Source organism: Mauremys reevesii, linkage group 1 (genome assembly GCF_016161935.1).
Source record: "Mauremys reevesii isolate NIE-2019 linkage group 1, ASM1616193v1, whole genome shotgun sequence".
In the NCBI taxonomy this organism is placed as follows: Eukaryota; Metazoa; Chordata; order Testudines; family Geoemydidae; genus Mauremys; species Mauremys reevesii.
Genome location: NC_052623.1, coordinates 221,445,349 through 221,470,366, shown reverse-complemented (window position 1 = coordinate 221,470,366; position 25,018 = coordinate 221,445,349). Strand labels below are relative to the sequence as shown.

The 25,018-nt window shown below is 42.3% G+C and overlaps 1 protein-coding gene across 1 annotated transcript; it reads left to right on the top strand.

The window, feature by feature from the left end:
- Positions 1-7,542: 7,542 nt before the first annotated feature.
- Positions 7,543-24,148, top strand: LOC120395821 (C-type lectin domain family 1 member B-like). Its single transcript, XM_039520555.1, has 6 exons — positions 7,543-7,633; positions 10,926-11,021; positions 11,771-11,914; positions 13,218-13,372; positions 22,881-22,996; positions 24,010-24,148. The coding sequence occupies exons 1-6, from the start codon at positions 7,543-7,545 to the stop codon at positions 24,146-24,148; spliced, it is 741 nt and encodes a 246-aa protein (XP_039376489.1).
- Positions 24,149-25,018: the final 870 nt, after the last annotated feature.

Sequence of the window (25,018 nt, the reverse complement as noted above, 5' to 3'; positions counted from 1 at the left end):
CAGTGTCCGGTCCTTTGGGACTGGTGAACCTAAGTTAAGGTGAATCAGGTTTTCAATAACCTCTCACTGTATTAGACTTGGCTGTCTAGATGGGAGTCACGGGCTGCAATGCTTAAAGTGGGCTGTATTTGGCTTCTTGGTAACCAGTGCGGCATCCCAGAAACTGTTTTGTTACTGGCTTGGTGCAGCTAATTATAGAATAAATCGCCAGTCTTGGGGGTTGTCTGCCCTATTTCTCTCAGTCTGCCCTGAGTTGTCATTCTCAGCCTGGCCCATTCTGGCACCCCAGTCACAAACATTTTATCACCACAGTTGTGGATCCTGTTAAGATCTTTGATAGTTGTAAACAAGGGGGGGTTCAGGTGTTGGGGACAGAACAGAAATTCTTGAGGAGGAAACCTTAATCCTGTTCCTGGTTTTGACACTGACTCACTGTGCGACTTGGGCAAGTCACTTCAGGTCTCTCCCATCTGTAAAAGGGGTCTAGAGATATCCTTCTTTCAAAAGCACTTTAAGACTCCAGGTGAAAAGTGTTCACAAATGTTTAAGTCATTCCTCCTTTTAAGGGAGCATTTCATTGTCCTTTCAAAACATTAAATGAATTAAAAATAGAAAGAGAAGACAGGAAGTTTGCAACCTTGACAGTGTCATTTTAATTCTGATGCTGCAAGTTCCTTTTTAGGAGTGTAGTGCAAATTTCCTGTGTGGTTTCAGATGAAATGCTGAAATGTGAACAGTTCTTCCTTTCCCAATACTGGTCCAACAGGGCAGCCAGGCTGTCTCTGTCCTCCAGGGAGGACAAAAAATTGGATATGGAGGATGAGGAGGGATACACCACTTTAAATTTGCAATCCCGAACTCCAGTATCTGCCTGTGGACATCCAGGCAACAACATAGGTATCATATTTTCTACAGTTTTTCTTAGACTTTGTGCCCATTGCTGATTGGCTATTTGCTCCAACCCCCTCCCAGCCCCACACACAGAATTGCGTCTCAGCCTCACTCCACTTCTTTCTCTCCATGTTCTCACCTGCTCTGTCTCCCTTATCCCCATCTCTTCTTTTGTCTTTTTTATGTCGCTAATCCCCACATCCTCTCGTCCCAAAAAAAAAAAGTGATGGTAGGAAAAGCAAGTTTACAGTCATCACACTGATCACAACCCTACATGTCTGTCTTGTCTATTTCATTTGTAAGCGCTTCAAGGTAGATACTGTCTCCAATTGTGTGTTCGTACAGCTGTTCGTACAGCGCCTAGGACAAAAGGGCCCCAATAATGGCTGGTTGCTCTAGTCACTACCATCATACAGATTAATAAAATTGATCAACACCACTCATGAGCCTGATTATTTCATTGTGGCAGGGGATAATTACTGTGCACACAGTTCACAGCCCCAGTCCAATTGAGGAAATGAGCAACTATTGTGTATATATATTTCTCAATAGGTCTTTATAATGTATTATATCTGTAAAAAATATAAGAAGTGGCTAATAAAATGGCTATTACTGAATCTGTTATTGAAGATGATAACTTGGGGGAGAGTGTCTTTGCTTTTATATTAAACCTTATTCTGATGTCTCCCTCTGCTATGACTTGTGGGGTTCCCAGATCAATCCCTTGCAGCCAAGAGACATCCCTGATCTGGATTTTACTATTTTAATCAAAATCATTTGTTGAGATTACACAGGACATTGTGATAGAAGGAAGAAATACATAATTTAAAACATTAATGCAGGCCTTGACAAATACACTTTCCTGGTTACATGCAATCAGCTTCCATAAACTGAAGTTTCCACTGAAGTTTCTAATCCATATGCTTGTGAACAAAATTTTCTAAATGTGATCAGAGGAGCCTTGTCATCTGCAGTAATTTTATTGTGAGTGTTGTGAGTTTTTGTGTTTTTCTTAAAGCCTCATCTCTGAACTATGCAGCTCCGGTGCAGCTAGTATCAAAGATGAGATGGGCCTTAATTATAGACCCTGCTGCCTATGTGATCACAACCCTACATGTCTGTCTTGTCTATTTCATTTGTAAGCGCTTCAAGGTAGATACTGTCTCCAATTGTGTGTTCGTACAGCTGTTCGTACAGCGCCTAGGACAAAAGGGCCCCAATAATGGCTGGTTGCTCTAGTCACTACCATCATACAGATTAATAAAATTGATCAACACCACTCATGAGCCTGATTATTTCATTGTGGCAGGGGATAATTACTGTGCACACAGTTCACAGCCCCAGTCCAATTGAGGAAATGAGCAACTATTGTGTATATATATTTCTCAATAGGTCTTTATAATGTATTATATCTGTAAAAAATATAAGAAGTGGCTAATAAAATGGCTATTACTGAATCTGTTATTGACGATGATAACTTGGGGGAGAGTGTCTTTGCTTTTATATTAAACCTTATTCTGATGTCTCCCTCTGCTATGACTTGTGGGGTTCCCAGATCAATCCCTTGCAGCCAGGAGACATCCCTGATCTGGATTTTACTATTTTAATCAAAATCATTTGTTGAGATTACACAGGACATTGTGATAGAAGGAAGAAATACATAATTTAAAACATTAATGCAGGCCTTGACAAATACACTTTCCTGGTTACATGCAATCAGCTTCCATAAACTGAAGTTTCCACTGAAGTTTCTAATCCATATGCTTGTGAACAAAATTTTCTAAATGTGATCAGAGGAGCCTTGTCATCTGCAGTAATTTTATTGTGAGTGTTGTGAGTTTTTGTGTTTTTCTTAAAGCCTCATCTCTGAACTATGCAGCTCCGGTGCAGCTAGTATCAAAGATGAGATGGGCCTTAATTATAGACCCTGCTGCCTATGTGAACCCTTCCAGGGGTCGGCAACCTTTCAGAAGTGGTGTACCGAGTCTTCATTTATTCACTCTAATTTAAGGTTTCATGTGCCAGTAATACATTTTAACGTTTTTAGAAGGTCTCTTTCTATGTCTATAATATATAAATAAATTATTGTTGTATGTAAGGAAATAAGGTTTTTTAAATGTTTAAGAAGCTTCATTTAAAATTAAATTAAAATGCAGAGCCCCCCCGGACCGGTGGCCAGGACCCGGGCAGCGTGAGTGCCACTGAAAATCAGCTCACGTGCTGCCTTCGGCACCCATGCCATAGGTTTCCTACCCCTGCTTTACTCATTCTCTTCTGAAACCCATCTGTTCATGTTGCACCATGTACTGGTGGTTGCTGCCATCATCCCGAGGGATGGGGCAAGAGATCTGTGCACCAGTATGTAACTGTTCCACATTTATTAACAATATTCAACATACTGTACCTGTTTATTTAAAAAAATTAAACAAAACCTCAAACTTTGCTTTCTGAATCTGTGAATGCTGCAGACTCTGGGAGTTATGTGTATCCCCTGCTGAGAGGGTGAATTCCCATTGGACTCTTTACTCTAACATTTTTCTAAGTGCCTAAATCACTTTTGAAAATATAGGGCTATGGAAAATTTTACCTTGATGCCATCTTGGGGCTCAGGAGAAGGATTTCAACGTCACCCCCAAGTTTATAGTCTCCTTACAACCTGAAATATCATAATAAGGGTCACTGGTCTATCAGTAATGTTCCCGAATATTAGGTTTATCTACTAATATTATTCTCAGACAGTACAGAGCTGGGTTCATCATAAAAATACCTCAACACATAAAAATCTACTGTTATGAATCAGCTATTTCTGCTTCTCAAGGTCTCTTCTTTCTTCTCTGTTCGCTTTATGCTTGACCCGAGAATCTCACAATATTCAGTTGCTAAAAACACATGCGAGTGAAGAAAAACAATATATTTTAAAAGAGCAATTAAAAAGGGAATGTCACTTCACTTATTTTCATCACTGAAACAATTACTGGATTCTCTCAGGGCTCCCTCCTCCATTCCCCATGTGGCATCCAGTTGCCCTGACTTTGCTGAGTGTGTGCTTGATGCTTTTCATAGGGCTGATAGCCCTGCTGGTTATGTGTAAGTATTGAGATTTACAATTTTGCAGAATTCCAGCTCCAGTGAAAGGTGCTAATTTGGATTCATTCTGGCTCATATGGCACCAACAGAATAGTCACTATGTCTTTATACAATTATGTTCCTACCTTTACAGAGTCTCTTTTTATCAAAAACAACACTTTCCTGTGGCCAAAACAGAACTTTCAAAATCATATATAGGCGTCATTACACCCTGCTAAAGCAGTTCCCTGTGGCTTCCATTCATAAGGAATCTTGTTTTTCACTCTAGCCCCTTTTTCAATCAGTTAATTCTGGCTTTCGTGTTCTCTGCAGGAAAATTAAAGAGCCCCAAATTTACCTGGGGCATTATGAAGCATTGCGATGTTGCATCCAAACTTCCCAAATGACTTAATAATGTGATTTCCTTTCAATAGGCAATATTGTTGTCTCTTATTGTCCCTTCAGTAGGTGATATAATTACATTTCATCCTCACTGAGATGCAATAAAATACATTGATGTTGCAGAATTTTGTGAGAATGAGACTGTCATGCAGCGGTATCAAAAGTATCATCAGTTATGAAAATTCCACAACCTCCCTAGGTAACCTGTTCAAGTGCTTAACTGTGCTTTTAAGTGACTCCAAAGAACCTGTGAGCTTGTTGTGTAGCTCTGACCTCACTGTGAACTAAAAGGGAACATTAAGAGATTTTCCAAGCTCAGGACTCATAAAGCATATCCACAAATATGTTATATTTGCTTCTCTTTCATGTCCCTCATCACCACAGACAGAAAATGTTACACAGGCAGAGAAAAAAGATAATAAATGTATCACAGATCATTGAAAGCTCTATAAATCGAAACTCAATAGCAAGGTCCATAACTGTGAGCTCTGTCAGTCATGACTGCAGTGTATAGGTATCCACAGGGCAATCACTACCTCACTCCCACAGAACTGCCCCAGCCTGCGCTGAGCTCAGTTCAAATCCGGAGAGGAACAGCCTCTTCTGCGGCTGTTCCAGAGGCCTAGTGAGGATTCTGGAGAGAATAGTATACAAGAAATTACACCCAGTTCACTCCTGAAGTTTCAGGCATGTCTTGCTGTGTGTGTATTCAAATCCTCAAGAGAGTGGGTGAAAAGTCAGCACATTTGTACAAAATATTCTACTCAAGGCTTTTGACCTCTTGCATCAAGATTTCAAACAGTTTCAAGTAGTTCTCCTTATTGACACTGTAAAAGTGCTTGGTGCTGTGATACGGTGGCAACCACACCATTGGCTATGGGTTGAGTAATGCAGGAAAGACCCACAAAAGCTAGAGGGGTAGGGCAGTCCTGCTGTCGCACTTCATGTACTTCCCAGATACCATCGCTGCTGCTTTGCATACAGTTGACAGGGCAGGTTTCACAATCAAGTGTGAATGACATCAGCACTGAGCGTCTGCTATATTTCTCATATTTTCTGTTGTGGTTTTCTGTCTGTGGCTGAGAGTGTCTAATGATTCCTGACCACTGATAACAAGCAGTTGAGTCTGTGCTATTTTCTAAAGTGCTTGTGGAAAGTGCAGGACTAATAGCCCTGGAGGCTGATGTTCTCTGTTTCCAGAATAACTACAGCCCAGAGGGCAGTAACACAAGCTGCCTTCCCAGGCCCAACACCCATATGCACTCGGTCCCATCCCCCTGCTAATGTTAACCTCATCCTTGACCTCAAGAACCTCTAAGGGAGACAGAGGCCCACGCTATGGTCCATTCTAGTTTTCACCCCTCTGCTGAGAAATTGAGTGGAGTCAATTAATTCTTATCTGGTAGTGATTTTTGTGATGTAAACACCATCCTTCTCAGAGCAAGACTGGGATACATCCACTTATTTCAGATACATCCTTGAAGGGCCTCCAGATGGGAATTAACAACCTGGAGGTATAGAAAAATCAGTGACCTAGAGATGAAGGAGGGACATATTTTCACCTTGTGTAAAGCTGCATAGCTCATTGAAATCAAAAGAGTTACACCAATTTTATCTAAGGATCTGGCCCTGAATATATGAAAACAGTCTCATGATACTGTATAGTTGTTCCAGTTGTCTCCCAAGATGGATCAGCTTAAACAAAAACAGATGAATGTTGTGGTTGGTAGTGCTGGATAGAGACAGATTAAGTTACTAAGAGGGCCCATGCAATTTCACCACCACCACCAATTTTGCTTGTCTGAGTCCTGTTCTCAGTATCCCTACTAGTTTAGGCCTGACACTCTACATAGGTTTGTTGATGTATTTTACTCATGCCCTACAAGTGTTAGAACAGGATGAGGAAGGCTTCAATAATATGCAATAACAGTTCTGAAGAAACGTGTAAACGATCAATCCATTTAGAGCGTGCAATTAAGTCCTCACTGTCACAACCACAAAATTAACTTCACAATTATATTTTAAAATGTCCTAAATGTCATTCACTGAAGTTGTTATAAAGCCAGACTTTGCAGAAGAAGGAACTGTAGATTCACGCATCAGAGAGTGCATGTCTATAACATGACAAGGGAACAATTTGATTTTCCAGATTTACACAGGAACATCTTCCCAGCATTTACAACCAGCATTCAAAAATACCAATAGAAGTTGGTGATCTGCAAGACCTTCAGAACACATTTTGAGACCTTGCCATTTTTGAGATAAAGAATTTGCCAAATGGACAGCTAGGCCCTGAGGACCAGAAGCCTACTTCACCTCACCACCTTCTTTGTGCCTCACTGGCAGTGGAAAGTGGGGAGAAAGCTGGCTTCAACAGAAGTTGAAGCTATGCCATTTTATACCAGCTGAAGCTCTAGCTCAGGGGTTGGCAACCTTTCAGAAGTGGTGTGCCGAGTCCTCATTTATTCGCTCTAATTTAAGGTTTTGTGTGCCAGTAATACATTTTAATGTTTTTAGGTTTCCTTTCTATAAGTCTGTAATATAAATTAAATTATTGTTGTATGTAAAGTAAATAAGTTTTTTAAAATGTTTAAGAAGCTTCATTTAAAATTAAATTAAAATGCAGAGCCCACTGGACTGGTGGCCAGGACCCAGGCAGTGTGAGTGCCACTGAAAATCAGCTCGCGTACTGCCTTTGGCATGTATGCCATAGTTTGCCTATGCCTGCTCTATGGCATGCAGCTGGTAACAACAGAACATGGCCATGAAGCTATGAAAATCCTGTATTCACCCCTGCATGTGAATCCCGAACCTGCAGTTCTCCAGAAACAAGTTGCCTCTTTAAAAACCAAACCACAGAATTTACACAGACAGGGCTGTGTTTTCTTCAGATGTTGCAAAGAGAAATAAGTGGAGGGCAGATGGGCCAGAAAGGAGGCAGAGGAAGAAAGAGAAGGGGACAATTCCTCAGTTCAAAGGGAACATTTCTCTTTTATAACATCCTTTCAGAGGAAGTTCTGGGCCACTCTGCTGTGATGTCCGGGTTGCCTTATTTGTATCTAACAATACATTAAAAAGGAGCCCTCTCTAAAATGACATATCTTGTTCCTCACTCAAAGCTGCAGACCCTGAAACGTGCTATAACTTTTTGACTCAAAATATAAGCTTCGCTCTTCGCCAGCTATGACAGAGGAAATAACATATGCGGATCTGGAATTTAATAAATCTTATGCACTGGAAAATATCCCAAAGCCTGCTGCTCCTGAGGAAAAAGGTACAATCTCTATGGGGATTTTTAGTTATTGTGCTAAAATTAGCTGGGCTGGGAAGTGCTCTCAACCTAGTCGTAGGCAGAATAGACCAAATTTGCTCCTCTAACTCCACACTTCTCAGAAGAGTTACATCAGTGGTGGATTTGTCCTGTTTTATTGTCATTATTAATTAAAAGAAGGGCAGAAGCATGCACACTGGTGTTCAAAGCATGGGAGGGAGATGCTGAAGATTTTATTATGTAGGGACCCAATCCTGCAAATGCTAACTGCTGAGAGTAGTACTTACTGCCATGAGTAGTCCTCTTGACTTTGATGGATTACCCATATGAGTGAGCAGTATGCTAGGTAATAAGTGTTTGTGGGATCAGGCTCTAGAGAAGAGTTGGACAGTCCAGAGAAGATACTGTGCCATCAGTTCATTTTTGCAGGGTCATCCATAGCATGATTCAGTCTAGCTTAGGATTTTACTGTTGTCAAACTCTGGTCTGGAGAAGTGAAGATCTTTGCTTGCTTTCATGTTTGAACTGCTCCAGGTTGCTTCTTGTAATTGTAGTATTTGGTGACAAATTATAACCCACTTTTCTGGAGCAGAGTATTTGTGCTGTCTCCATGTGAGGGGGTGAACACAGCCAGAGGAGAGGGAAATATTTCAAAGAGTCAAAGATGCATTTTTAAAAAAAATGTCCAAGGCAACATTAGTAAGTGGAAGAAAAAAGCCCTCTAAACCAAGCCCCAATTCATGGAGCCTTTTCCTGAAACAATGAATGAAAGATTATTTATGCAAAACACTCACAAGTCAGGACATTGGTTTGCTGTGGCCCCCTGACCAATTTGAGCACAGATCCCCATGCTGTCTCTGTAGCAGCTTTTGCATTCAGCAAACTCAGAGTGATTGAAACTGAAAACCACTTCCCTTTTTTTTTTTTGCCTTCATGCTCCAGCTTGGGGCTGTACCTCGGTAGGGAAGGTGAAAGGTTTTTTCATCTTTACATTCAAATAAATGTCAGATTATTTAGCAGTTTTGCATAAATAATCTTTCATTCACTGTAAATGGCCCAACGGCCATTGGAGCAGTTGGGGATCACCAGAGCTCAGAGAAGCTGATGATTATTTATGCCTTGTTATGCCTTGAAGCATGAGGATCAATAGTCCTGGTAATTTTACCCTAGCTAATGTCACGGCAGATGATATTCCTTCTCCTATACATGTCTAATTCTTTCTCCTCACCATTTTATTATTTTTTAGGAAATTCTGCTTTCATTTTCAACCCCTTTGCTCACTCTTTTCATCCTTTCTGTCTAAACCTGGATTCCTAAAAATATTTTCCATTAAAAAATTGTGAAACAAGAAAAACAAAAAATATTTAAGGAGGATTGGATGATTGATGAGGGATGGAGGATAATTTTAGAGAAAGGGGAGGTAAGCTGATGGTGGGAAAGGATCTGTCATTGCTGGGAGAGAAGGGGATAAATGGCTATTGGTTGGAGGAGATACCAGCGCTGGAAGGGTGCACATCTCGTTTCCTCAGTATCATCGACTTTTAGACTTTAAGGTCAGAGGGGACCATTATGATCATCTTGTCTGACCTCCTGCACAACGCAGGCTACAGCATCTCACCCACCCACTTCTGTATCAAACTCTCATTGCTCCCCTTGGAAGGCTGTTCCAGAACTTAATTCCTCTGATGGTTAGAAACCTTCCTCTAATTTCAAGTCTAAACTTCCTGATAGCCAGTTTATATCCATTTGTTCTTGTGACCACATTCGTACTGAGCTGAAATAATTCCTCTCCCTCCCTGGTATTTATCCCTCTGATATATTTATAGAGAGCAATCATATCTCCCCACAGCCTTCTTTTGGTTAGGCTAAACAAGCCAAGCTCTTTCAGTCTCCTTTCATAAAACAGATTTTCTATTCCTCGGATTATCCTAGTAGCCCTTCTCTGTACCTGTTCCAGTTTGAAATCATCCTTCTTAAAAATGGGAGACCAGAACTGCACACAGTATTCCAGATGAGGTCTCACCAGTGCCTTGTATAATGGTACCAACACCTCCTTATGTCTACTGGAAATACCTCACCTGATGCATCCAAAGACCGCATTAGCTTTTTTCATGGCCATATCACATTGGTGATTCATAGTCATCCTGTGATCAACCAATACTTCAAGGTCCTTCTCCTCCTCTGTTACTTCCAACTGATGCATCCCCAGCTTATAACAAAACTTCTTGTTATTAATCCATAAATGCATGAACTTGCATTTTTCACTATTAAATTTCATCCTGTGACTATTACTCCAGTTTACAAGGTCATCCAGATTTTCCCATATGATATCCCGGTCCTTCTCTGTATTGGCAATACCTCCCAGCTTTGTGTCATCCACAAACTTTATTAACACATTCCCACTTTTTGTGCCAAGGTCAGTAATAAAAAGATTAAATAAGATTGGTCCCAAAACAAATCCCTGAGGAACTCCACTAGTAACTTCCCTCCGTCCAGCCTGACAGTTCAGCTTTCAGTATGACCCATTGTAGTCTCCCCTTTAACCAGTTCCTTATTCACCTTTCATATTGATCCCCATCTTTTCCAATTTAGCTAACAATTCCCCATGTGGAACTGTATCAAATGCCTTACTGAAATTGAGGTAAATTAGATCCACTGCATTTCCTTTGTCTAAAAGATCTGTTACCTTCTCAAAGAAGGAGATGAGATTGGTTTGGCATGATCTACCTTTTGTAAAACCATGTTGTATTTTGTCCCTATTGCCATTGACCTCAATGTCCTTAACTACTTTCTCCTTCAAGCCATGGTGTTGGCGAATAAGGAGAAAATAGAAAAAAACCAACAACACCAAGTCTGAACTGTTGTGGAATAATGTGCAATGGGTTTGATTTACCCCACATGTACAGACATGGCACATTACAACTCCCTTCATCAGCAAGGGCTGTTGCTGTGGCCTGAGAAGAATTCATCCCTGGGAGGGCAGGTAATGCTTCCAGCTTTAATTTCTACTTTGGGCTCCACTGCAGACAGATTGCAGTGGGGGTGATCCCAGTCTGTTGTCTGCTTTGAGCGGCTGCAACTCCGTGCAGTGGAAGGGATGCTTTAGGCACCTAGCATAGCTGCAGTCCCCTCCACGCAGACATCCTATTATCCTGTACCAGAGTCTGCACTATCAGCACATGGCTCAGTGTCCTTGTGAGTGGGTGAGGAAAAGAAGAAAAACAATAGCAGCAAAATAAGAAATTTTCAGAATCTGTCTCTTTCAGTTACTGAGTTCATTCTTGGTTTCTCTCAGGTCTTCTCACTTTGTTCCCATGGCGTCTGGCTGCCCTGATTTTGCTCACATTGTGCCTGGCGTTAATGGTAGGACTGCTAGCCCTGGGGGTTGTGTGTAAGTAACAATACATATTTATTTGGTGAATTTAATTATGGTGAAAGATGCCAGTTTGATATCCATCCCCTATAGGTTGAAGTTCTTGATTTAGCCATGGAGCTGGTACAGCACAGACAGGCTCTGCCTCACTCATTACTGTACATTACCTTGGCCCTGCTCAGTGGTATCACTACTTCAAGTGACAACCTCAATAGCCCATTCATGCCCGGACCTCTCTTATTAAACTGCCAAAAGGGAGGCCTTTTTTGTGTCAGCTGCAGTAATCTGTCTCAGTGGGAACAGGACTGACTGTCAGTATCTCATTTCATGCTAATCTGCATCACTTTTGGATACTAGTGACCTACTCTGGATACAAATTCATGATGGAAAGGTGGAAGGGTCCATGTCCCATGAACAGGCCACCTCATTTAAAAAAAAATCAGAAAAATTACATTTGAGCCCTGAGTTCAAAATTATCTGATATTTCTGTAAAATAAGGATGAAAAGAAATCAAGTTAATGGAAAGACCAATAATTGAAAGCAACAATTATATTTTATTATTTATTCAGATTTAAATAATAAAGACAATTATAGAAAAGCTGTAGTCACCCTGATAATTAATGCTTGTACTTAATAACCCCAGCAGCATTTAAAAGTAACTGTTCAGAAAAGAACAAAATTCATAGTATGGACAGCCAGTGAGCCAAATGCAAAAAAGCTCCTTTCCATCCCAAAATCATGCTAGAAAATGTTTCTGTGAATTTCAGTTTTCCAGGTTACCAACATCTGCCAGGAAGAGAATGTAAAACTCAAAGAGAAGGAGAAAGCTCTGCAAACAAATTTCTCAAGCAGGCTGCAAGAAATAAGAGAGAGATTGTGTTTGGAAGGGGAAGTGAAGAATAAAAATAATGGTAAACAAACTTGTTATACACCCAGACTTAATCCTTTGTCCCAGGCAGTGGCAATGCAATAGTCCCATCACACACAGCATCTCATGCTAATCCTGAGCTCAGGAAAACCATTGCTGAGTAAGCAGGGATTAAGGAGAGAAATGAGGTGTAAGGGAATTCTGTTTCCATGACACTTTTGATTTTTATTCTCTGATGAAATTGCTTATAAGATAGATAATTAGAGCCTCTCATGATGGTGATACCAAACTACTAAGAACTAGAGTGAGATTAACCCATTTATTACACAGAATATGAAACAGATGTCAGGTGGGAACAGTATCTTTATAGTGTTCAATGCGGTAAATCAGGATTCCACTCCCATTCAGTCTCTGGGATCAGGGGTAAGGGCACAGCAGAAAGAAGCGAAGTGTGTTGGAGTGCAGAAGGGGCACCATGCTCAGTCCTTTGGGAGGTAGAAGTGCCTCGTATTTCTCAGGATAGACTCCTCTGACTAATTAAGGGGAAGTACTAATTGTATTCTATGGCAAATTCAACATGGAACCTTAAGGGTGAGTTAGGTGAATCAGAAAATGGGTAGAATAAAAAGGAAAGATCGTAGGGTCTTTGATTGTGAAGCAGGGAATCAGCCCCAGAGAGATAGAAAAACATAACTTACTTTGGAACTTCTGAAAAGAGATCTATTATCCAAATCTTACTGGTTGGAGAAAAAACTGAGCAGGGTGATTGGCAATAATGGGAAATAGCCCCCATCTCACAAAACTGTTGTGCAGGGAGAAATAAGATTGAAAGTGTCTTTTTTCCCCCACATGACTCATAAAATGATAAAAATTATTGATGGGCACCACATGTTACCAGTGGCCAATATATTATACATTCTCTGGATCCCTGTCCTCTGGCCAATTCAAGATTGTTAGTACAGTACATTTACCAATGCCAGACAGACAGTTCTTCAAGCAACCAGACTTTGGCCATTTCCTTGGGAGACTAGTCCATGGTCCAGTTAACCCTCCATCCAAAAGTATCAACATGGGGAAGGCAATGTCTGACAATGCCCAAATGAGTTCAGTGTTGACAGTTTTCTCTCTGTTTTTACTTAGTCAAATTTCTTTTGAACTCAAGGGAACTTTGACTCAGTGAAGACTGAGTAAAATCTGAGTAAGATCTCAGTATTTGGAGTCATGGAGAATTAGGCATCACAACTCTTGATTACTTTGCCATCCCAAGACAATGCTTGTAGCCCTTGTTTTCTGCACATTACAGCATGGGATTAAAAACAGAATGATGATTTTTCTCTTTCCTCCAGAAATGAGTTGTACACTCTGCCCCACAAACTGGCAACGAATGGGGGATGACACCTGTTACTACATTTCTTCAGGGAAGAAGACATGGGAGGGGAGTCGGAACTTCTGTGCCTCACAAAATTCCACCCTTCTTATGATAAAAGACAAGCAGAAGCTGGTATGTTCCCCAGCCCAGCCTAGTTTCCTTTTACATCTCTGTGTAACTTTCAGAAGTCTCCACAAAACAGAAAATATGTTTTGGCTAGTGTATCTTCAGCGATTCAATATCTGCAGACTCTATACAGTAGGCCAGATCCATGTACATTAGCATAGTTTCAAAGACATCATTGTATAACAAGGGTTACTGATGTTAAAATTTTATTGCCAGTCACAGAACATTAAAAATTAAACACAGTTTATGTGACTCGCTTGAATCACAGCATGGGCATGAGTTATGAGCATTGAGTCTTCCACAAAGGATTTTTACCCCCTGTTGGGGATGATTTAAGTCAGAGGATTGACCAGTGCTCTACGGAAAACAGTTGTCCTGCTCTCCTGGCTGGCTGCTGATAGTTGTAAGTTACAATACATCTCTTTCTAAGGAAGCACATTTATTCTTAAGGTGAAAGCATTACAGAGAGTACATATTAAAAGAACCTACATGCATGCTAATAAGTTTATCAGAGATCACTCACAACTCCAGCAAGGGTTCAGTTAGGTGAGCTGTTCTTCAGACTACACCAAGGCAGTTTTCTGTTTGTAACAGCTTTAACTTGGAACAAGTGCACTCGAGGAAATGTTTGTCTTTCCTTTATCACTGAAGGGCCTTCATCTTCAGATTTCTGGGAGCAGGTAATCAGTAGACAATGGTTGTCTCCTCATGGTGTAGCTTCAAAAGGCTGGGATTTTGCATAACCAGAGAAGAGTAAATTTGCATTCACCTCCACCTAGAGATTCCCACCTAACTTTGTTTGTCCCAAAAGTTCATTCTTGTCTGGCGCATTGTTGAAAATAGTCCTTTGAACTCAATACTTCCCAAGACATTAGCCATGTCTGTTCCCTAGAAACATTATGTACAATCCCCCATTTATACATGAATTTTGAATTTTCAGTACAATGGACTCCAGCTACACTTAAACTTCATTGAATAATTTTTTTTCAAGGTCATTGCAGGGAATTGTCATATCTGCCATGTATCCTTCCTAAAGAACTGGGTGTAACAAGGGTGCTAGTAGAACCCATGGACGTATTTCCCAAAGCATGTTAATTCCTTCTATGGTTTCTTTGCTATGATCTTTCATAATTTCCCATTTCAGTTCTTCAGATAATAAACATTGTGCTAGCAAGCCACCATACATCCTTTAAAATTCCATACAGCGTCATTTCTCCCTTGTTATCATACAAAGTAATTTAACAAACATCCTGTATAATTTTTCTCCCTTTCTTACATCAAAAGCTTTAGGTGTAAACTTGAGACCTGGTCCGCCATTCCCACCTGCAACCTGGTTGCTAGGGCGAGTGTGGGTTTCCTTTATCCACCAAGGGGTTGGCTGTCCCAATGATGGGTTGAAATTCCACATCCCCCTTGGAAATTTTGCAAGCAGCAATTTTTTGGACCAAAGGGAGAAATAAGGAAGGGATGCCTCCCTATGAAGTGGTTCTCAATCATGTTCTGCATTTTCCAGCAAAGGAGTCAGGCAACGGAGATTCTTCAAACCTTCACCATCGCCAAATTCCTTTCTCTGATCCATCTCCCCAATGGGTCAAGGCCCAGGGACTTTGTTGGCCTAACCTCAACTTCTCTAGAGAGAGAAGGAGGAATCTTGATTCCCCACAACCTGAGTCAAAGTGAGCAGAATTCCTCTCTCTCATAAGGGCTAGGGTCCTTTACATTTTCACAGGCCATCAGGCAGCCAGAGACTGTGGGAAGAAATTCCCCTTCCTTCCCAGCTATAATTCCCTCTCTCATTTCCCTGGAGTATAAAACTGTCTTTCCCAGTCCCAAGGACCAGTCATTTACCCCACGTGAACAGCACTTTATATCTTACAACAAAGATGACAATAGTAATCAATCCTATGATAAATGAACTAAAGATTGATTGGTTAAGAAATACGTGAGTTATTCACAAAGTTAAAGCAGATATACACAAATGAGTTATAGTCTATGATTTCCAAAAGCTGACAGAGTTGTAATAATGTCAGCTCTGACTGTCTTTTAGGGCATCCTCAGGTTAACCCGGGGGATCTCTGCCTCTGTTTCATAGCTCCAGCCCTGTGAGAGTCCAAACAGCAAAGACTTTAAAAAATTTCTTTCCAGCTCTTTTTATTTCCTTCTCCAGAATGCACGCTGATGGGACAGGCCCTTTTACAAGAAGCTCTTCGTGAGTGTGAAGGGGCAATTAACAAGGTCTTTTATTGTGATGCCCCAAATGGCCCATTTAGTTTTCATGGCCTTCTTGATGAACATGAGACAAATCCTGCTGCTGGGTCACACTTTCAGAGGAAACATTTGTTACAGGTATAAAGCAAAACTGAAATATTACCTTATATCAGTGGCCCCCAACGCGGTGCCTGTGGGTGGCATGACACCTGCTGGGGCATCCACATATTGGCCAGCGGACAAGCATCCACCGAAATGCCGCCGAGAAGCAAAGTCATCCAGAGGCGTTGCCGCCGAAATGCTGCTGATTTTCGGCAGCATTTCGGGGGCGATGCTTCTGGATGATGCTGCTTCTCGGAGGCAACGCCTATTGACGTTGCTGCTTCTCAGCAGCATTTCAGCGGATGCTTGTCCGCTGGCCATGGTCCTCGGTGGCTCGTCGTCCAGTGCTCGCCAGATGAAAAAGGTTAGGGACCATTGCCTTATAGCATGTGATAAAGATATTACAAGTGAGATTAATGCCTGCAGCAATGTACAAGCATTTCATAAAATCTAAACACTAAAAGCATTGATATAAGTCCAATACGCATATTAACCATACTAACACACAGGTGAAACAGACTGGTTTCCAGCAATGACTTAGTCAGTACACTGGCTGAGGCCTAAAGCCTTGGCAAGATCTGGCTCCTGGTTTGCCAGTGCCAGTGCCCCATTTCAAAAACACTTAGAAACACGCCCATGTCATCCCCCTCCATAGAGAGAGGAAGTAGTTTGGAATCTCTGACTGCCCCGGGAGAGGTATCTGAGGTCTAGCTTCACTTATATGACTACAGTTCTGATGGTGCAGTTTCTTCATCTTGAGCTGAGATGGACACTCCTTCCCCTTCTCTTCTCTCTCATGCTAGTGCTGTTACTCCTAGTCTGCTGTCTCTTGCTCCTGGTCTTTAAGATGCTGGATTTTCAGATGCAGTCAGTCCCTCTCCAACTGTATCCTGCCCTGATCCACCTGTGGACCTCTCCCCAATCCCAGCTGCAGTGATATATGCTAGCTGGATGGAACATGGCTCCTGCTTTTGTCAACTTCTTTCTGGCCTCCCTCCACGGAGTCAGCTCCAAGATTTTCCTCACCTGCCGAACCCTCTGCCAGTGGTCTTGATGTTCTCTTCAGATGAGGAACACCCTTCCTCTTCTAGTTATTAGAGTACAGCATGCCAACTAGCTGTGTGTTTCCCTGGTACTCTGTATTCATATGCCTTTCTTTATACAGATCAATCAGCTGATTTTTCTTCAGATGTTCATAACTCATTTTCCCCTGTCTCTTTTTCCACTCTTCCTTTCCTGAACAGATTATGAGATTTTTTTTCCTCTATGCTTTTTCTTCCAGAGTAATTGCTTTCACTGCTGTTGGAAATTATGCATTACATATGCTACTTTTTCCACAATACACGTCACAGTTCAAGGTAATGCACCTATATTCCCCCACTGTGGTAACTGAGGGCATCAACTCCAGGCTGCTGGTTTCTCAGACATCACCTCTCTTGGATGGAGACAAACGTCTCTCTCCCTGCTGACTCGGGAATTTCCAGGTGGCATAGTCTCCTGCCTACATTATGATAGCCCCCAGCAAGCCAGATGGCCAAAATAGCCAGCCTCTGTACTTTGCTTTCTCTCCAGAGGATATGAACAGCATAATTGCCCACAGTTTACCACACAGACCTTTCTAAGGCCTGGTCTACACTAGGACTTTAATTCTCCACCCGGCAGGTGGAGTAAACTAAAATTGACATGGGCTAGCTAATTAGGCTTGGTGTGGATGCTAATCGAAACTGCACCACTCTGTTGACGCTCTGGACAGCAGTCTGAGCTTGGATTCTCTGGCCAGCCACACAGGAAATGACGAATTCATTTTCCTGTCTGGACAGTTTGAATCTGACGGTCTGGTTGCACATGATGCAGAGCTCTCCAGCAGAGGAGTCCGGGCAATCCCAGAATAGAAAGAGGTCCCCAGCATGGACTGACAGGGAAGTCATGGATCTGATCGCTGTGGAGAAGGTCTCAAAGCCATGAAAGAGAAAGGATACAGCCGGGCGATGCAGTGCCGTGTGAAAGTGAAGGACCTAAGACAAGGGTATCAAAGAGGCACTGCATGCCATTCTAGGTGGGTCTGAAGATGAGGAAGGGTCTTTTGAGGATGGCTGACAGCCAGGATCTCTTCATCACCAAACATTTATTTTTAAGAAACAGGTATATAAAAATAGAAATACTATATAAAAATTTTAAATATCAAACTATACAAAAGTAGGTCTACACATATAGGAATCGAGCAATAATCCTCTGGGGACAGTTCAAAAGCTCTCAGAGAGCAGCTGGAAAAGCCTCAGCAGGAGGTTCTTTGGGAGGGCCATCCAGTCTGTGCAGGGCTTCTGTTAGCATCCGCTCTCTGAGAGTCCGTGACCGCCTCAGGGTAATGTCGTTCTGGAAGTGCTGCATCTAATTAGGGAATTAGTGTACTGTTACTATTGTGAATGGTAGACTTTTACTTTGCATAAGAATGACAACAGACTTTTACTTTGCATAAGAATGACCCTCGCTTAACAGACTTTTACTTTGCATAAGAATGACCAACAGCCACGTGTTGGAGGCCACAGAGAAAAAGCATACAGTGATCTTTCCTGCACTGGCGGGAGGGGCTGCAAAGGCTCATCCTTTCTGCTTTGCACATTGCCTTTAGCAGGAGAGCACAGCTAACCACTAACTGATAAGCAGTATGTACTGTAAGGCTTACCAGGACTTTGTGCAAGAGGGATGCAGCTGTCTCTCCTCGCTTGTGTGCTATCCAGTGCAATGGCACGGACTAGTTCTGAGATCTCCTGAGACTTGGTTCCCTCTTTGGTCTTGTTAACTGAAACTGACTAGACTGTGTTTACTGTTGGCAAACATGTATGTGTTCAAGGAAATCACCTACTTTGAGGCTGGCTCAGATTAGACGCTGAAAGAAAAGACTAGGGACGACATGTTCCAGGAACTGATGGCCTGCTCCAGAGCGGAGGCGGCAGAGCAGAGACAGTGGAGGGAGACCCTGTGTCAGCAGCATCGCACACACATGGAACGGGAGGATAGGTGGCGGCAGGAAGACCAGCAGGCGACTCAAACACTGCTTGGTCTAATGAGTTGTAGATGTTCTGCAAGACCGCAGGCAGGAGGAGAGAGCCCCTGCAGTGCATCTGCAACCGCCTCCAACGCCAAGAAGTCCTGTCCCCTCACCCAAAGTTACAAGAAGGAGGGAGAACTGTCCCTGCACGCAGCAGCAGACCGATAATGTTCGAGACAACTCGCGCTGTAAATTTGTACAAGCTCTTTCCTTACAGCATCAACCAGTCCCAACTCCAAGTTTAAACCCCCACTGTGTACTACATTATTAAGTGTCAGAAGACTTTCTGTGGGTGTGTGTGTGTGGGGAATTGTAATTGCAGTGCATAGCCCACAGTGCCATGGTACAGACTTGGGTGCAGGGTCAACTGCAGGGCACACACAGACTGCAGTCACTAGGCACCAGGGACAGTCTGTGTGGTGTATGCTGCCCCGGTCTTTCCTTGATGTGTATGCTTGTCCAGGGTCCTGGTGCCTGCCATCCCCGAATGTAAAGGCAGGCTTCCTTCACATGCACTTGGACCGTAGCCACGATCCTCCCGGTGCCCTGAGCCCCAAAAAGCCCTCATCCAGGGGCAGATACTCACCCTTCCCCAACACCCTCACCCTTCCAACGCCCAAACCTTCCTGCAAACCCACCCAATCCTGCAACCTCCCCACCCCACAGACCTATGTAGGAGCAGGAGGCTGTCCGGACAAGCGGTCTGTACATCAGTGCACACCTTACCCAGCACAGAATGCTTCCATGTTTCAACCAAGAAACAGAAATGCAAAGTCAACGAAAGATTTATTATTAATTACTGAAACATGTCCTTAGTTTTAAAACGTCCTTTGCAAGTGGGGAAACTTGGTTTGTGATCAGGCTCTCTTAAAATCAAGTGGACAGTCACAGGCAAAGCCTTCCTGATGCACGCTGATGTCATCTCCCTCCACCACCATTCTGCACTTGCTCAGCCGGTAGTTGAAGAGTTCCTTCTCACTGTCCAAGGCGCCTGTATAGGGCTTCATGAGCCAGGGCATTGAGGATCACTGTAGGCATCTGCAATTTTGTGGTCGGGAAGAAAGTACCTGCCTGGAGGCATCTAAACAGACCAGAGTTCCTGAACACGCTGGCCTGGTGGGCTGGTGCCAGGATAGGGATGTGAGTCCCATCTATAGCCCCACCGCAGTTTGGGAATCCACATTTCCGAGAGTCACATGCCAAAGTGGTTCGCTACTGACTGGTAGCTGTCTGGCATGGCAAGTTTCCAGAGGGCTATGGCCACTCACTTCTGCACACTCAGGGCAGCCACTCTGTGTCATCCCAGACCCTGCGGCACTATGCGGTCCCACCAGTCTGTGCTTGTTTCCGGCCCAGAATCGCCGTTCCACACCATGAACGTGACCCATTGCCACCATGATCTCCACTGCCCGGCGTACCCTGGTTTCTGAGAGCTCAGCAGCTGACTGTGGAAGAGGTGGATGATAAGGCGAGGAGTTGACAACGGCCATAAGTGCAGCGATGATCAAGGAAGAGAGGAGGGCGTGATTGACGGTTCAATGAGCATGCATAGTTCGAATTTGTGTATTTAGTATGGATACACAAATAGATTTGAAATAGTCCTGTAGTGTAGACAAGGCCTAAGCAAGCACATTTATTCTGAAGAGGAAAGCATTGCAGAGAAAACATTAAAATCATAAAAGCTAATAAGCTTACAGAGATCACCTTCCAACTCCAAGGGCTCTGGTAGATGATCAGTCCTTCAGACCCTATGAAGGTGGTTTTCTGTTCACAACTACTTCAACTCAGAATAAGCATACTCATGACAAGTTCAGTATTTCCTTTATACAGAGTTAGAGCTTTAATTACGAGATTTCTGGGAACAGGTAATCAGCAGATAATTAGTCTCTCTGCAGTGCATAGCTTCAAAAGGCTTTGTTTTATCATAAATAGTGGAGGGTAAATTTGTATTCACCTCCAGCCATTTAACTATGTTTGTCCCAAAAGTTCATTCTTGTCTGCCTCACTGTTCAGTATAGTTCTTTGAAACTTATAACACTTCACAGGCTTTACATTGGTTACATCTTTCTACTAGAGAAGTTACATACAATTTCACAATAATACTTGGGTTTTAAATACAAAGGACTCCAAATACACTTAAACTTTATTCAACAAGGATTTTCAAGGGTATTGCAGGAAATTGACACATCTGTCATGATATGCACATAAAAAATATCAAGTAAGTTTAATTTTAACAAACACTGTTACTTCTCCTTCCCTAGTGAGTATTTTATATATGGGAAATATATTAAGTAGCTTCCCATATCCTTTTTTTGGGGGGTGAGGGGGGAGCAAATCTATTTTAGATGTGAAATCTCAGCAATCTCATTTTGTTGTTAAATTCTGATTCTGTCTTTTCTGAAAAGACATGACAGACATACCCAAAAAGGGAAGAGACATGAACAGCGGAAGAGAGAAAACAATGGTTTCTGGTTTTGGGTTGAGGTTCAAGTATTGAAGATCACAATCACAACATGTGTGTCGCATGACCCTAGTCAGCACTGCTTGGTCTGGTTCCTCTGAAAATACACCAGGAGGGGTTGCTCTGATTTCCCTCTCACCAGACTGTAGGAGGCAAAAATTCCCCCAGAAGTAGGTTGCTTCAACATCATTTTCTACTTTTCAAACTGGTCATAGCAAAGCCTAAGGGCTTGTCTACACTGGCACTTTACAGCGCTGCAACTTTCTTGCGAAAGTTGCAGTGCTGTAAGGTGTGAAAAAAAACCCACCTCCCTGACCACCGCAAGTTTCAGTGCTGTAAAGTGCCAGTGTAGACAGTGCACCAGCGCTAGGAGCTATTCCCCCTCAGGGAGGTGGGGTTTTATAGCTGGGAGAGAGCACTGGTGCTCTGACTACACAGCCACATTAAAGCTCTGCCACGGTCAGTGCTTTAACATTGCTAGTGGAGACGTGCCTTAAGATTAGAGTTCTTCAGGCTGGCTAAACAAGACATTTGAGGAAGTAGGCAAAAGAGAATGAAAAGATGTAGGAGGAATAAGGTGTGAATGGAAATGTCAACTGAGGAAGTAAAACAGTAAGCACCTTAAATTCACATCTCTGCAGTTGCCATGGAAATAGATGATTGTGTCATCTGATTACAGCTCCTCAACTAGTCAAGTTAGAAGATCTTTTAGGAACAAGAAGATACACATTGGAGTGATGACAAATACCCAAGTCTGTAGAAACCTGGCTTTCACCTTTCATCTATTTTGAACAGTTGGATAGTGTTCAACACAGCACATACAACAGCTCTCTAAGGGCTTGTCTACACTTACATTTTATAGCGGTCTAACTTGCTGGCTCAGAGGGGTGAAAAAAATCACCTCCCTGAGTGCAGCAAGTCTGAGGTGGATTACCAGGAGTTCTGGAAGTGCTTGTGCACGACCACACTTGCACTTCAAAGCATTCCCGTGGCAGTGCTTTGAAGTTTCCAGTGTAGACATACCCTAAGAAATGCACTGGCTTCCTATTCATCTCCCACTGGTTTTTAAGGTATGGTACAAAGCCTGTTTTCTTTCTCAGGGAATTGGTTCAATGGGTGGAGGGCCTGATCCAAAGTCTCAGAAGAGGTTTTGGATCAAACTCATAGTATGTGAGTTACTCTTGGGTGAGAGAGTGATTTTTTTTCCAACTCTTGTCCAAAAGTCACATCTTATATAAATATTAGACAAAAGTCCAAAAACTTTGTATGGAATAATTTTATAAATTCATAACTAAAATCAATCTTTCCTACACTGGCCAGGTTAAGGAGCCAGGTGGATGAGGGGGAATCTAATTTCTGTTGTTTTATGAAAATACAAAAAGTCACTATATATAGTTATATTACCTAGCATTGCCTGTCCCTTTCCCCAGCTAATCAGAGTTTTTGTGTTCAGACAAGTCAGAATCCATCATATTTCAAAGTGGTGTCTCTTAAGTTTTTCCTACAGCACTTGAATGGTCCTGCAAGCACAGAAAATAGGGCTAGCTCCCAGGTGTCATGATGAGGAAAACATCCCATTCTGTGTCACCTATCTTCTTTCAGTGACTTCCACCTGTGTTATTGAACCTAAAAACTTATGAACTACATGAACTAGGTTTTATCTTTTTTAAAAAGTTGTCCTCATTTCTTCATAGGATTACATAGGTCAATATTTTATTAAAGAAATGTACTGGATTGGATTATCACGTAAAACTGAAATGGATGACTGGTTTTGGGAGGACACCACAGCTCTTTCTTCATCAGAAAAGAGGTAAATTTTAATAACTTTGGTCAAGATTTTCATCAATGAGTATTTGAAGTTGGACTGTCCATATTTAGGCATGGGAAGGTACCACCAGTTATACCCACTAATTAACTAAACTATCCCACAATGTCCCCTCACCAATGACAAGAAACTTGCAATCCTGTCCAGCCTTGCTCCCAGCTGCCAAACCCTCCCACTTTCCTCTTTGCAAGCTGCCACTGGGAGAAAAAATATATAGGCACTTCGCTGAGCAGCAGCAACTCTCTCCCAGTCTGTCACTTTCCCTGGCATCAGTCAGTAGGGAGGGGAGTGCTGTGGAGGATGCTCTTGGTGCCTATGAGATAAGTGCTGTGTGCTGCCATCCAGGCAACCTGAGGCTGATTCCTTGGGCTCAGTCTCTCACTACTTTTAGGCTGTGCCTAGGAACACTATGGAGGTTTGGATCCAGTATCATAGGAGTTAGTGCTCTCTAGTGTCATGTGGATGACCCATCTGAGATCCCATCCTTGGGTTCTCTCATCACCTAGGGAACCAGTGGGGATATGAGCATGGCAAAGTCAGGTCTATCATCATAGTGGGTCAGTGCACAGCACTGGGTAAAGCTTTTCAGTGGTTTGAAGAAATGTGTGTTCAAGAGGGTATGTCTACACTGGAGCTGGAGGTATAATTTTCAACTCGGGTAGACATATCTGTGCTAACACTGACTGAGCTAGTACAGTTCTGTCTATATAAGCGAGCACTGATTCAGCTAGCATGATTGATACAGAACAGGCTTGTTACCCCAAGTACAATCCTACCTGAAACCTAGTTATGTACTCAGGAATCTAGCCCTTCCTGATACCTGTGCTACTGTTCCCACATTGCTATTTTTAGGCACTAGTTAGATCAGAGCTAGTGCATGTTTGTCTGCTCATAGTTGGAAATTACATCTCCAGCTCTCATGAAGATATCCCTGTCTGATAATAGCTATATATGTAAAACAAATATGGCATAATATAACAAAAGTGTTTTTTTTCTAGGATCTCTGTTTACAATGAGGCTGAGTGCTGTGCATTTCTGTGGAAGAAGTATATTTATGGCTGGAAAGGCTGTAATGAGAACAATTTCTGGATCTGTGAGAAGGCACCCATCCAGCTGAGGCTAACAGACAATCAGTAGAACTTTATCAGATTATCATGGTTTATCAGTATGAAATGTTTATTTACTAGCAGTGGGAAGAAGCTCTGTGTTGTGAAATTTTTGGATCTGCAAAGTTTCCACATGAGGATTTAAATAGGGGTTTAGCAAGATAATCAGCATCTTCATTTTCACTGTTTTACAAAAGTCATATGCCTAAATCTACACACATAGTGGAGGCCATATGACCCCCTAGAGAATGCATAAAATCTGCCAATCCAGTTCTGAAATGTACAAAAACGCACTGGATTGAAATAGGCAACTCCAGAGAAAAAGTAAAACTACTGAATTTAGATATTGCAGAGACATATAGGGTCTCAGATCATCCATCTCCTGGAAGCCCAGTGTATGATTGCTCACTATTGCCCATTTCTCAGATTGGGCATCATTTGCTAGGGGGAAAAAGGCTTTCAGTTTCCTTCCTCCAACCTGGGGTTGCTTCCCCTCCCCCCAGGTCTTTCAGTCTTGCCCACCCTAAGATTTCGGATGCAATAATTTGGAAAGCAATAATTGTCTGGTTTTTTTCCCCACTAATTCATAGTGTTATTTGAGACAGATTGCTCTATATGTTGATGCAAGTTTTGCTCCCTCCAGAGTTTTCCTGAAATTATGCCTCTGTTCTCAGAGTTTTGGCTACTATAGGTTTCAACCACTTCCATTAAGAATATGCTTCTGCATTCTCATTAATCTTACTTCTACAAAACATTGCTAGATCACCAGCCTAAACATTTATCTTTTCTACAGTTTTATCACACACCAGTTACACTCTCCAGCAACCCTAACCAAATCCCTCTGCCTCTCTGATGTTTTCATGCATCACATACTTGTATAAAGGTGGCTGTAACAGAGTGA